The sequence below is a fragment of the Balaenoptera ricei genome, chromosome 1, assembly GCF_028023285.1.
Source record: "Balaenoptera ricei isolate mBalRic1 chromosome 1, mBalRic1.hap2, whole genome shotgun sequence".
Lineage (NCBI taxonomy): Eukaryota > Metazoa > Chordata > Mammalia > Artiodactyla > Balaenopteridae > Balaenoptera > Balaenoptera ricei.
Window position 1 is genome coordinate 6,863,018 of NC_082639.1, and position 13,187 is coordinate 6,876,204.

The following is a 13,187-nucleotide window of genomic DNA, read 5'->3' on the forward strand; positions in this document are numbered from 1 at the left end:
AAAATAGATGCAAGCCATTTCTAGGGGCTAGTCAACGTATTTTTAAATTAATTAATTATATTAAGACTTTATTTTGGTAGAGCAGTTTTAGGTTTATACCAAAATTGAAGGGAAGATACAGATTTCCCACGTGCCCCCGGCTCCTACACCTGCACAGCCCTCCCCAGCATCAACACCTCCCACCGATGGTACCCTTGTCACCTGGGATGAACCTGCACTGACACATCATTATCACCCAGAGTCCAGAGTTTACATTAGGGCTCACTCTTGCTGTTGGACATTGTGTGTTTGGACAAATGTGTATTGACAAGTATCCATCATCATAGGGTCATACAGAGTGGCTTCACTGCCCTAAAAATCCCCTGTGTGCTACCTCCCTCCCCCCAACCCCTGGCAACCACTGATCTTTTTACTGTCTCCATAGTTCTGCCTTTTCCAGAATGTCCTATAGTTGGAATCGTACAGCATGCAGCCTTTTCAGATCGAATTCTTTCACTCAGTAATGCATTTATGTTTCCTCCATGTCTTTTCATGGCTTGATGGCTCCTTTCTCTTTAGTGCTGAATAATATTCCATTGTCTGGATGCACCACAGTTTATTTATCCATTCATCTGCTGAAGGACATCTTAACTACTTCCAAGTTTTGGGCAGTTATGGATAAAGCTGCTACGAACATCTGTGTGTAGGTTTTTGTGTGGACATAAGTTTTCCACTCATTTTGGTAAATACCAAGGGGTGTGATTGCTGGTAAGAGTATGTTTAGTTTTGTAAGAAACTGCCCTTCATTCCAAAGTGGCTGCACCATTTTGCATTCCCACCAGCAATGAATGAGAGTTCCTGTTACTCCACATCCTCGCCAGCACTTGGTGTTGTCGGTGTTCTGGATCTTGGCCATTCTAATAAGTGGGTAGTGGTATCTCGCTGTTTTTAAAGTAAAGCCTTTTTTTTTTTTTTTAATTTTATTTATTTATTTATTTATGGCTGTGTTGGGTCTTTGTTTCTGTGCGAGGGCTTTCTCTAGTTGCGGCAAGTGGGGACCACTCTTCATCGCGGTGCGCAGGCCTCTTACTATTGCGGTCTCTCTTGTTGCAGAGCACAGGCTCCAGACACGCAGGCTCAGCAATTGTGGCTCACGGGCCTAGTCGCTCCGCGGCATGTGGGCTCCTCCCAGACCAGGGCTCGAACCCGCGTCCCCTGCACCGGCAGGCAGACTCTCAACCACTGCGCCACCAGGGAAGCCCCTCGCTGTTTTAATTTGTGTTAACTGGTGACACATGATGTGGAGCGTCTTTTCACATGCTTATTTGCTATCTGTGTATCTTATTTGGTGAGGTGGCTGTTAAGGTCTTTGGCCCATTTCTTAATCGCGTTGTTTGTTTTCTTATTGCTGAGTGTTAAAAGTCCACTGTAGGGCTTTCCTGGTGGCGCAGTGGTTAAGAATCCGCCTGCCAATGAAGGGGACACGGGCTCAAGCCCTGGTCCGTGAAGATCCGACATGCCGTGGAGCAGCTAAGCCCGTGCGCCACAACTACTGAGCCTGCGCTCTGGAGCCCGCGAGCCACAACTACTGAGCCCGCGTGCCACAACTACTGAAGTCTGCTTGCCTAGAGCCTGTGCTCCGCAGCAAGAGAGGCCACTGGAATGAGAAGCCTGTGCCCTGCAACGAAGAGTGACCCCCACTAGCCACAACTAGAGAAAGCTCACGTGCAGCAACGAAGACCCAATGCAGCCAAAAATAAATAAATAAAAATAAATAAAAATATGAAAAAAAAGAGTCCACTGTATATTTTGGTAACAGTCCTTTATCAGATGTGTATTCCCCCCAATCCCCAGTTTCACTGAAAAATAATTGACACACCTCACTGTATACGTTCAAGGTGTACAGCGTGATGGCAATTCACATACATTGTGAAAGGATAACAATAGGTTAGCATCCGTCGTCTTGTATAGATACACAGATGTGTCTTTTGCAAATATTTTCTTCCCGTCTGTGGCTTGTCCTCTCATTCTCTTGACAGCTGATGTATTTTTAGCTTTACAAAATCCAGAAAGTAGAACAAATAAACAAGGAGCACTTCTGGGAGCAAAGTTCCCAAGATGTAGTAGTTAAAAAAAAAAAAAAAAAAAAAGACTTGAAGGCAGGGCTGCAGGGCTGCGAAGGTCTGCACCAAACGAGGCAGCCGGCTCCGATGGCTGGTTTTGGAAGGCTGCTCCCTTCAGAGAAGAGCCCTTGTGCCCCAGCAGTTCCCGGCCACCTGGGAGCCTTAGTTGCCAGTGCAGAGGGTCACCGGGTGTCGGGATAGACTCGTGCAAGAAGGGAGACATGGTTGGTGGGTCAGTATCTGGAGTGTCTCACTCATGAGAGTTTAGCCCTAAGCTGCGGGTCCTTGGAACTTGGCTCTCTTGATCCTCATATGGGATGGGGCCTGGGAATCTGTATTCTAAACACCACCACCCCTGCTCCCCAACCCAGACCAGGGATTCTATCAGGCAAACTCAGGAGAAGCTGGCTATACCAACCAGGTGGCCACCTACCTGACTGCATTTGCCCACAGAGAAGGACACAGACGTGGTCTCCAGGGCCCAACCGTGTGGAAAGCTCTGGACCTGCCCCACAGCACAGGCCCGTCTGAGCCGCCCTGCCGACCCGCACCCACATCAACGGCAGTCGGTTTACCAAATACACAAAAGAAATATAGTTTATTTAGTTTAAAATAGCAAGACTTTGGCCTTGACCCAGACGGTCAGGGTTTGCATTACAATTTTGCACGTGCACAAAACCTCCCACGATGCCATTATGCCGAGACGGGAAGCCTGCAAAAATGTTCTTTTCTTGCTGTGGACACAGGCAGAGCTCTGTCTGCACCCTTAACCCCGGGCCAAATCATAACCTTTATTAAGAAACAAAAACAGACAGACACACTCTGAAGCACAAAGAGGCAGAAAGTGTTTAGTAAACCTGAGGAAAAGACCAAGGTTCAGCAAGTGCCTGAGAAGAAAGGCGCTGGGGACTGAGACGCAGCCCCTGTTCAGGCCGAGGTCACACAGCTGTGCCCGGGCGGGTGAGGGTGGATAAACATTAACTACACTGGCCGAGAGAGAGAACCCACGGGGGCCCAGCCACGTGTAAAAGGAACGCACTTTCGTCTGGCTCTGATCCGAGGCAGGAGACCCTCCTGGGCTTCATGATGGTGCTGTTTGCAACGCTCCGGGCACCAGGACGAGCCCCTCCCCTGCCCGCATGTGTCCGCCACTCGCAGTAACATGTTCACCCGTCTGCAGAGACGGGGTGGGGAGCAGAGGGAGGGAAATGGAAATACTCAGCAGCGGCACCTCACAGGTGGAATGAGAACGTGAGGGAGGCCCGGGCACACGGAGATGTTCTTCTCTGAGCCCCGACTCCCTCTGCGGGTGTTTTCCGGCTGCAGCCGGTCCGGGGAAACCCAGGTCTCAGGCCTGTCCTTAGGGGCCATGCCCAGCGGGCATCGATGTTGCACCATCTGAGCCAAGGCCTCTGGGGCCCCCTTCAGAACAAGAGGTATTCGAGCATCATTCCCCCAGGGCCCATACTCTAACTCAGCCGTGAGTCATCTTCTCCTTTGCAGCAAGCAACTTCCTGAATTTCTGCTCCATTCTAGAAGCTAATGTGAGGCTCTTTACCAGCTAGGCACCCGTGATGAGCTGTAAGGTCTTTGGGGGAACCCCAGACTCCCCTCACGTGGGCCACTCATGTAAGGGGACCGCCTTACTGACAAGTAGCTTTCTGTAGGGCAGCCCAGAGCTTTCTTTGAATCCTAAAGGGATGTTCACCTCTTGCTGATTTTCATAAAACCTTCTTTTAAAAAGGGAACCCAAAAGGAGCGTTTTGGACCTAGTTCTGTAGAGGACTATTCTTTCAGAGTCTCTTCCTGTTACAGATTTTGCTTTTGAGAGTAAAAGAGGAATCAACAGTAGGGTGTGGCTTTGGTTTTAATCCAGAACCCTTTTACAGGTTCAGAAAATCAGTTTTGCAGAGTTCTCATGGGACCCAAGGGAGGGGCACCTATCGGGTTAATTGCACTTTTCTTCCCCAAGGCCCCCGCAGGGTGACAGTTACACCTCCCATTCTTAGCCAGTGGCTTCTGTGATTGAACAGAGAAATTGTTTTCTGACCTAAGACGAAAGGGTTGGTGGAAGAGTCATAGGTTATAGAGATACGGATGCTTCTTTTAAATCCTTTTTCTTTTAAATCACCCCATGATGCATGCGTCACTCTCCCCAACCAATCCCCCAAACATTCACCTTCAGGGAGGAATCAGTATTTGGGTGTTCCCTGACCCTCTGGTCACCTTTCCTATAAAAAATTAACCTAGGAAGTGAATGAGCCAGATCCTTCCCCAACTCACCCGTTCCAGTCTTTACAAGAACAAACCCAAGTGACAGTGGGGCGTCTGCGGGGACTTCTGCAGTGGCCTCTTCCTGTCCTGTTCCAGCCCTTGCAGTGGAGGAGGGACCTGCATTTTAATTTTAAGTGCCTGGGGGAGACAGGAGTCTGGATCCTGGCCTCTGCTTGAAACTCAAACACAATGCATACATCAAGGGCTGGCAGCCCGTGGAGAGAATTGGGGAGGCCCCAGGAGACCAGGTGCCCCGAGCAGCTGTGTACAGCTGTGCTCATGCTGGTCACCGGGGCGGGGGGAACCTCCTGGTTAAAGGTAACTGGCCCTTTCGTTGACCTGCAAAGTCATCCAAGAAAAGCCAGGCTCTCAGGGGAATCTCAATGCCCTGACAATCCAGGAATCTGCTCCGTGATACCTCAGTGGGGGCCACGTTGCTGGTACCCCCTGACATTTTCTTGAGGACGGGTGCACAGTGTACATATATCTCTGTGTGCTTTTCCCACTGGTGTGGGTCCCTCCAGCTGTAAACAGTGCTGTGTGGTCACGAGGCCAACGACGCCCGGACCGCAAGGCAACCCGGCAGTGATCAGCTACCACGGGTTTCCCTGAAGCTCAGTGCAGCCCTCACGCCGACGAGTTCCCCCGCGTGCAGAAGGACGTGGTGTGAGGGGGACGTGCTTGAGGGTCGAGGAGGTAGACAAGCTGAGTCTGCGCTGCTCGCCACGGGGCTCAAGAGCTTTGGCAGCCGAAGGCTCACAGCGCAGCTGACGTCCCGCTCCCTGCAGAGGGGACTCAGCGCCGCCGGCAGCACCCAGGCACAGAACTAGGATGGGAGCAGCTCGGGCGCTTGGAAGTTCATCTGCGGCCCGCCTGGGCCCCTGAGACTCGCTGGTCTTGGAGGGCGCAGAGGCCTTGGGGGGCCCCCCGGGCTCTCGGCGGCGGCAGCGGAAGGCTGAGAGGTGCAGCAGCAGCAGAGAGAGAGGAGCCGGGTCCGGACGGTGTGGGTGCAGAGGACGAACATGATGCAGTTGGCGCCCCCCTGAAAGGTGTTCCCGATCCCCTGGCAGGGAGAAAGGAAGAGGCGTGAGCGCCAGGGCCGGGGCGGGCCTGAACAGCACACGCAGGGAGGCCGGGAAGTGCTGGGGACCCAGGACCCGGTCCTCCACCCCTTGAAGCTGGTCTGCGGGGGACCCTGGCCACGTGGGCCTTGGGCTGAGCACCGGGCAGGCCTGGACTTGCAGGCGTGTCCCCGGGTCTTCTGGGCTGGGAAGGACTCAGGGTCAGTCAACTCTCCCGGGGCTACTCCTAGGCCACTGGACAGCAACTCAACACCCCCGGGCTGCCCCCGAGCCATGCTGACCTTCCACCGTCTCTCGTCAAGGCTCCCTGTGGGGCAGAGCCCCCGGCCTGCCCGCCCTGCTGGGGACAGGGACCTGACCCTGCCGACCCCGCGGTGGGGCCGGGAGCCGCGAGGGCGGGGGCGGGGCGGGGCGGACCTACATGCAGAACCACGAGCACCGGCGTCTGCACTGCTGCGGAGCCACAGAGGGTCAGGACGAACCGCACGGTGCTCCAGACCCGGAGGCAGATGAAGATGATCGGGATGAGGACCAGCTTCTTATCGGCCGCGGAGGTGCGGCGCCGGAGCTGGTGCGCCTGGGACACGAGGGGCCGGTACTCGGAGAGAGCCTCATGCTGGGCGAGGAACACGTAAAGCAGACGTGAGCAACGGGGCCCTCCCGCCCCCTCCAGGCCCCTCCAGCCCCCTCCAGCCCCACCGCAGGCTGCCCTCCCCCCGGGACGCGGAGGTCGTGAGCCGCGCAGTGCCTGACGCCGGCAGCCCAGGTTCCCACCTCTGCCCCGTCTCCTCCATCCACTGCCGGCTCCACACCCCACGTGGGTGTCTAAAGCACGCCGGAAGCTTCTCAGGTCCGAAACACATGCCTGATCTCGACCCCCAGCCTGCTGCATGCTTCCCCATCTCAGCTAAGGGGAGCTCCGTCCTTCCAGCCGTCCAGGCCCCAAACTTGGGAGTGGCCTTTGGTTCCTCTCTCTGTGCGACAGCTCACGTCCGATCCATAAGCAAGCCCTGCAGGCCCTGCCTTCAAAACAGACCCAGACCTGGATGTCCACTGCCACTGCCACCAGCCTGGTCCAAGCACCACCACCACTTCTCTGGAGAGTTGCCACTGCTTCTTCGCTGGTCTCCCTCTATCGCCCTGACCACCCCACCCCGTCCCCACTGCAGTCTTACTCTCAACACAGAAGCAGTGTGGCTCGTTGAAAACCTAGGTCGGATCAAGCCAGTCTTCCACTCAAAGCTCTTGGTGTCTCCCCATTTCACACGTTCCTTACGATGTCCCCAACCCTGGTCTAGCTCTGACCTCATTCCTGCTACATACCCCCTGTTTACTCTTCTCCAGACACACGGGCTTCCTAATGCTCCAAACATGTCAGGCACACCCCACCCCAGGGCCTTTGCACAGGCTGCTCCCTCGAGCTGGAATGCTCTTCTCCAACCGTCTATGTGGTTCACTCCCTCACCCTCTTCAAGTCTTTGCTCCAGTGTCGCCTTCTGGATAAGGGCTATCCTGTCAACCTATTTAAACTGCAAAGGTGTTTCCCAGCTGGTCCTGTCCCCACCTCCAGCTCTTTATCCTTGTCTGCTTTTCATAGCTCTTACCATCCTCCTTCCTGGACGCCATTCACCCTCGTTTATCAGGCCCATCGCTCATGATCCGCCTTCTCCTCCAGAAGGCAAGCCCCGCCTGTCCCCCGGCCCTGCTGTGTCCCCCCACCCCGCCGGCCTGCCCCGCAGCAGGGGCTCTGCCCAAAGCTGGGGCAGGAAGAAGAGGTGAGCAGCTGCCAGCTTTGGTTTCCCCGCTCCTCGGAATGCCCTTCAGTGACAGGAAAGGCAGTTCCAGATCACAACCGAATTTGTAAAAATAGATGAAAAAAACACTGCTCCATAACAAAGATGCGTTTTTGAGCCTGGCCTTCTGTGGGGGACACTGAAGGCGCAGGTGAGGAGAAGAGCCACACCCCTTGGCATCTCTGGCCACCCAAGCTGCTGCAGCTCACCTGCTCTCAGAGCACCTGCTTCCTCCCCGGGGCCTTCAGCACCCAGAGAACGGCACCACCCACCCCCTCCAGGACCACACGGGTGGGCGGGGGAGCCGGGCACTAGCCGGGCGCTAGCCAGGGCTGCTGGTCCGCTCTTCCTCAGGGCAAAGCTCACCCAGTTCATTTATTTTTAGTTCTCCCTCCTAGCTAGAGGCAGGGAACGACCCGCACATTCTCACCTCCCTGCTCACTAGTATTCCTTTTCTCTGGAAACACCCGGCAGAGTTGTAGGAGAGGACCATTCTCACATGGGGGGGTCAGCCTCACAGGCAGGGCCCCAGGCTTCCTGCCCCCGCTACAGGAAGGGCAGGGAGGAAGACAGACACACGAGGGACTCCCCTGGCGGTCCAGTGGTTAAGACTCTGGGCAGGAGGGAGAGCTGGCGGTGCCAATTTAAACTCTGGTGGTCAGGGGGACTTCCCTGGCCGTCCAGTGGTTAGGACTCTGTGCTTCCACTGCAGGGGGCACGGGTTCGTTCCCTGGTCAGGGAGCTAAGATCCCGCATGCCCCTCAACATGGCCAAAAACAAACAAACAAACAAACACATGAAAAGGCAGCTGGGGGAGAGCATGGGGAGGTCCTGGGCAGAGCCTGGTGGGGCTCCTGGGAGCTTTCATCGGGGAGCCCGGAACCTTCCCAGGGCAACGGAAAAGAGGAGGTGAGAAGGGCAGCCCCGGCCCAGGCAGGAGACCAACTAAAAAACCCTAAGTAGACAAAGAGGATCTCAGACCCATCGCTAAGCCCTGCCAGCATCTCTGTCAACGACTCCAAGCTGAGCCAGAAGAGGGCGGCAGGGAGGGGTGAGAATCAGGTAAATTTTGGAGTAAAAAGAGAGAACCCAAAGTGTGCATCCCACATACAGGGTGGGGGTCAGGTGTCAGACAGCTGCAAGGAGCGCCTTACACTCTTGGAAATGACCGCTGAGCCAGCAGCACACCCGAAAGTCGAAAGTTGGGGACATTCTCGCCTACAATTTCAGCCTTGAAAACTCAGAGCAAAAAAGAAACACAGGCACCACACCAGCAGAATAAGCTTGGAAGTCTATCCCCAGAGCTTTCACGAGGTTACTGCTCTAGCCCCGTTTCATCTTCCATTGTAATTACACTTCTGCCTCCTCCTAGGAGGGCAGGATCCATGCCTGAGTTCTCATTAGCATTCCCACCGACACACAGAGCTTTTGTGCATAGTAGATGCTCAATAAAAACGCACTGAATGAATGGTTGAGCGGACCAACGGATGGGCTAATCTGAGGCTTCTGGGGGTAGCAGTTTGCTTGTGGCTAGGAGAAAGCCCATACTTTACATGTGCGGAACCGGTAGTCCAGAGCTAAGAACAATTTGGCCAGATTATCAGAGGGAAACCATTCTTTCCTAGAACTTCTGGCCAGAAGTCTAGGAGACTTCAGAGCAGCCCAGCCTATTGATTTATGAATTCCTGAGAGCCTGAAAAGTCTACCACTTATAATATTTTAATCACCAAGGAGAAAGAAGTGAGTTATTTGTATCGCTGGTTGTGAAAGTCTGTGGCCTCCCCTCCTCAGGGGCATGCCAGTTCAATTCTTATTTGGCTACTGTTCATCTTTCAATCAAATTCCTCTCCAGGTTAAGCGACCGTGGTGATCTGTCCAGGAGGGGGCAGTAGAGAGCTGTGGCCCAGAACACAGGCTGAGCCCGCAGTCTCCTTGGTTTCACAGCAGCTCACTCTGAGTTGGGCGAGTCTGGGGAGTCCCTTAACTTCGGTGAGCCCCCGTTCCCTCATCCACAAACGGAGGATAACAGGACCCAGGACCCGCTCCCAACAGGGTTGCATAATTAGCAAACCAGACAACCCACGATGCTTATTAATTCAGTGCACGTCACGGTGCCTGAGGCACAGCAAACCCTCCGTCACTCTGGTCGGTCACCAGTCCTGTCCCCTACAGCAGCCAACCCCGATGCCGGGACACAGGGGCCACACAGAGCTCTGGGCCGGGGCCCCGTGGCGCACCTACCGCTCTGTTGATGTGCTTCCGGATGAGGAGGTAGAGCACGGGCAGCATGACGTAGGCGAGCATCTCCCACACCTTCCCGGTCAGCAGCATCCACAGCACGCGGTCCTCCGCCTCCAGGTCGATCCAGCACCAGCCCACGGACACATCCGAGGCGTCGTAGCCGATCTTCTTTAGAGTGACAGCCGCCACGGTGATGAGCAGCGGAACCCCCCAGCTGAGGAATAAGGAGCAAACGGGAGGCGGTGAGGTCAGACCCGGCTCCCGGCAAAGCCAGCGAGGGCGAAGGGACCGGGATGCTGGGTAGGCAAGAAGGACGGTGCTCTCCCAAGCATGCAGCAGACAGTGTCCCTGGAGAAAGGAGGGGCGGGAGTCCTCAAATCCCCCAACCCAGCCCTGCTCTGCCCAAGCCCTGCCAAGCCCGGGACGCCCTGGCCTCCCACCTGGACAAACCCTCCCAAGCCCTCGGAGGCCGGGTTCTATTCCAGAATTGCCAGGCTCCTCGGAGATTGGCGCTGGGATGCTGTGGCATCGGGACGGCCGGCTCCTTCCTGCACCGACGGGCCTGTGCACCGGCCCGCAAACGCCAGCCCACCTGGCCAAGCCTCATCTACACACCCCGCCAACAGTCAGGCCCCCTTGGCCAGCCTGGGCCCAGAGGTGCACACACTGGTGGCTTGGGGATGTCTGGGTCCCGTGCACCCGCAGCAGGAACTAGAAGAGGGGCCCTGGGCTCCGGGCGGACACATCTACTCGGTCCTGAGCCCTCCTTGCTCTACGGGAAGGGGCGGGCACTGGCAAGGGTCCAAGGGGGCCCACTAAAGCACAAAGCCTGGGGCGGGGGCCCCCTCTCAGTGCAGTGCTGGGCTGACTTTTCTAGAGTTTACTGCAATGGCGACACAGCTGGGATTAGGGCTGAGCCCCAAGGCCCCTCCCCAGTGGTCCCCGCACGAGTCTCCTCGCCAAGCCTTTTAAACCAGTCAGGGGGACACACAGGAGCTATGTGGCGGCCCGGCAGGGCGGTTAAGAGCTTGGACTGCGTTGCAACAGGCTGGGTCCGAGTCTCGGCCCTGCCCCACGCGGCTGCAACACATCCGTGTTTTTCTCCACAAAGTGGGGATGATCACGGTGCCTGGAGCAGAGCATCGTTGTTGGTTGTCACAAGAATAAACTCATCAGCGTTACATCCAGCATGCGGGACAGGGTAAGCATGTCCGCATTTACGACCAATGTTGTCGGTGAGGCTTGTCCCCAGGTCCCAGGATCCGGGCCTGCGGTGTAGCCACCAGGGATGCACGAGGCCTGCGTGGTCTCTGCCCCCAGGAGGACACACGGGCCTACGTGGTAGGTCAGCCGCCCAGAGAACAAGCCGTAAGTAAACAGGACAGTGTCATCAGGAAAACGTTTAGTTCAGAAACTGGTTCTATCTTGAGGGCTCTGTGTAAGGAATATCGACTCTTTCTGAAAGAAGGTCATAGAACAATGATGAGGCCACAGTTGCACTTAGTCTGTTACCAGAACGAGGCTAGAAGGCCTGTGATTTTATAAGGTTCTCCAAATGCCGCAGAGCTGGGGACGAGGCAGGACAGGGATGGCGAGGAAAGGGAGAAAGTCCGCTTCCTGGGCCCAGGAAAGACTTGGTACCTCCTCCCCTCACTGGCCTCTGCAGGAGGGACCAGAGCCTGGGGCGGGTCACTGGGCGCCACCCTCAGCTCTGCCGCCCCGACAGCCCAGCAGAGGCAGAAGCAGCACGTCCTCCCTGAAGTCACAAGAGCACGGAAGGGGCCAAAACCCCACAGAAATTAAAGGATGGTGGGGACTTGCCTGGTGGTGCAGGGGTTAAGAATCCGCCTGCCAATGCAGGGGACGCGGGTTCAAGCCCTGGTCCGGGAAGATCCCACGTGCCGCGGAGCAACTAAGCCCGTGCACCACAACTACTGAGCCTGTGCTCTAGAGCCCGTGAGCCACAACTACTGAGCCCACATGCCGCAACTACTGAAACCCACGTGCCTAGAGCCCGTGCTCCGCAGCAAGAGAAGCCACCACAGTGAGAAGCCCGCACACAGCAACAGAGTAGCCCCCGCTCGCCGCAACTAGAGAAAGCCCGCGCACGGCAAAGAAGACCCAATGCAGCCAAAAATAAATACATAAAATAAATAAATTTATTTTAAAAAAAAGGATTATGAGAAAGGTACCAAGTTACACTTCAAATGGCTGGAGTGTGTCTATTTTAAATGTTTGTGCTATGCAAAGTTACTGATCTGGTGAGTTAATATATATTAGTGTCAAACCAAAGGGTTACCATTTTAAAACTCACGCCATCCTGGGATTTTAGGACAACACATGTCAGCTATGAGCTCCATGAGGCGAGGGTCATGTGGGTTCACTGCTCTATCCTGGCATCTACACCAGTGCCTGGCACATGATAGGGGCAAAACTAGGACCTGCTGAATGAATGAATGAACGAATGAATGAACTGAATGAATGAGTGAATGAAGTTTGAACCAAGTGACTGAGACAGACTTTCCCAATTTACTCCTTAAATATTCACTGCAAGGACATTACTGAAAGGAGGTGAAAGGCTTTTAAAGGGCTGCACCGTAAATCCTGAAGTTAGAGGTGGGAGAGCAGTGCTTATGGACCAACACCCGGCAGGACTGGAGCCGAGGATTCCCACCCCGGCGGGAAGGGAGAGCACAGGCTTGGCGGGAGGAGGCAGCTTCTTTCCCCCCTCAGCATCCCTACGGCCCCTGGGGACCACAGGGTGACAGCCCCACGTTTTACAACTTTAGGTCTGTTGTACAAAAGCTACCCAGTGATGTATTTCCTCTGTGTTACTGGGGTGTGCCTGGAGCTGAATCTGTGATGGAAAATAGCCAGAGGGAAGACCAAATAGATGGCTTTGAAAGGGCTGAGCATGTGGGTTGATCAATCAGAGTTGCTGTTTGAACTCAAGCACAGACAGCAGCTCTGCTGAGGCCAGAAGCTGCCTGGGGAGGTACCTGAGTGGAGGTGGAAGAAAAGGTGACCTCAGAGAGCAGTGGGAATGGAGTGGGAGGGATGGCCTAATAACCCCGCCAAGCAGGCTCCACCAGACTCGTAATTTACAGGTACAGACAATGGTGTGCTGGTGATGTTTTAACATCAGAAAGACATCTACGCACGTGTGTGTGTGTGTGTGTGTGTGTGTGTGTGTGCATACACAAACATAAACTGATTATGAATTTTACTGATATAAAGGATGTGGGGCACACGATTTGTAAATAATAATAAAATACACAATACTCCTTATCATACATCCCACACAGCCAATTGATTCTCACAGGAGGCTTCTGCTGATTTTTGCGGAACTCTGGTATCTGCAGCCAACCTGTGGTTGCACTCAGCCAATGAGAGTAGTTCCGTGATGAGAAGGTGGCTGATGTTTCCATTTTCCTTAATGACTAAGGAAACCTCATTAAGTTTCAAACCCTCAAACTCCAGAAGTGAAATGAGGAAGACCTGGGGGACCAGATGAGAGCTGGGACTTCACTGGGTCGACTTGACATGAGCGACCTCTCTGTGGATCAGGTAATACTTTTCCAACACTGGAAGAATGTTTCTTCTTTTTTCCTGCTCTGGGACATGGCCCCTTCTCAGCACCTCCCCCTGAAATATGCGGCTTCCCACCTGCCCCGACATGGCTGCCGCCAGGGCTT

The 13,187-nt window shown here is 54.8% G+C and overlaps 1 protein-coding gene across 1 annotated transcript in view; it reads right to left on the reverse strand.

Moving 5' to 3' along the window:
* SLC2A5 (solute carrier family 2 member 5) overlaps window positions 1–13,187 on the reverse strand; it is a 60,486-nt gene that overhangs the window by 37,795 nt on the left and 9,504 nt on the right. Inside the window, exon 2 of the mRNA XM_059912172.1 lies at window positions 9,493–9,706. Coding sequence (XP_059768155.1) covers window positions 9,493–9,706 — 214 coding nt within the window. The remainder of the gene's footprint in view (window positions 1–9,492; window positions 9,707–13,187) is intronic.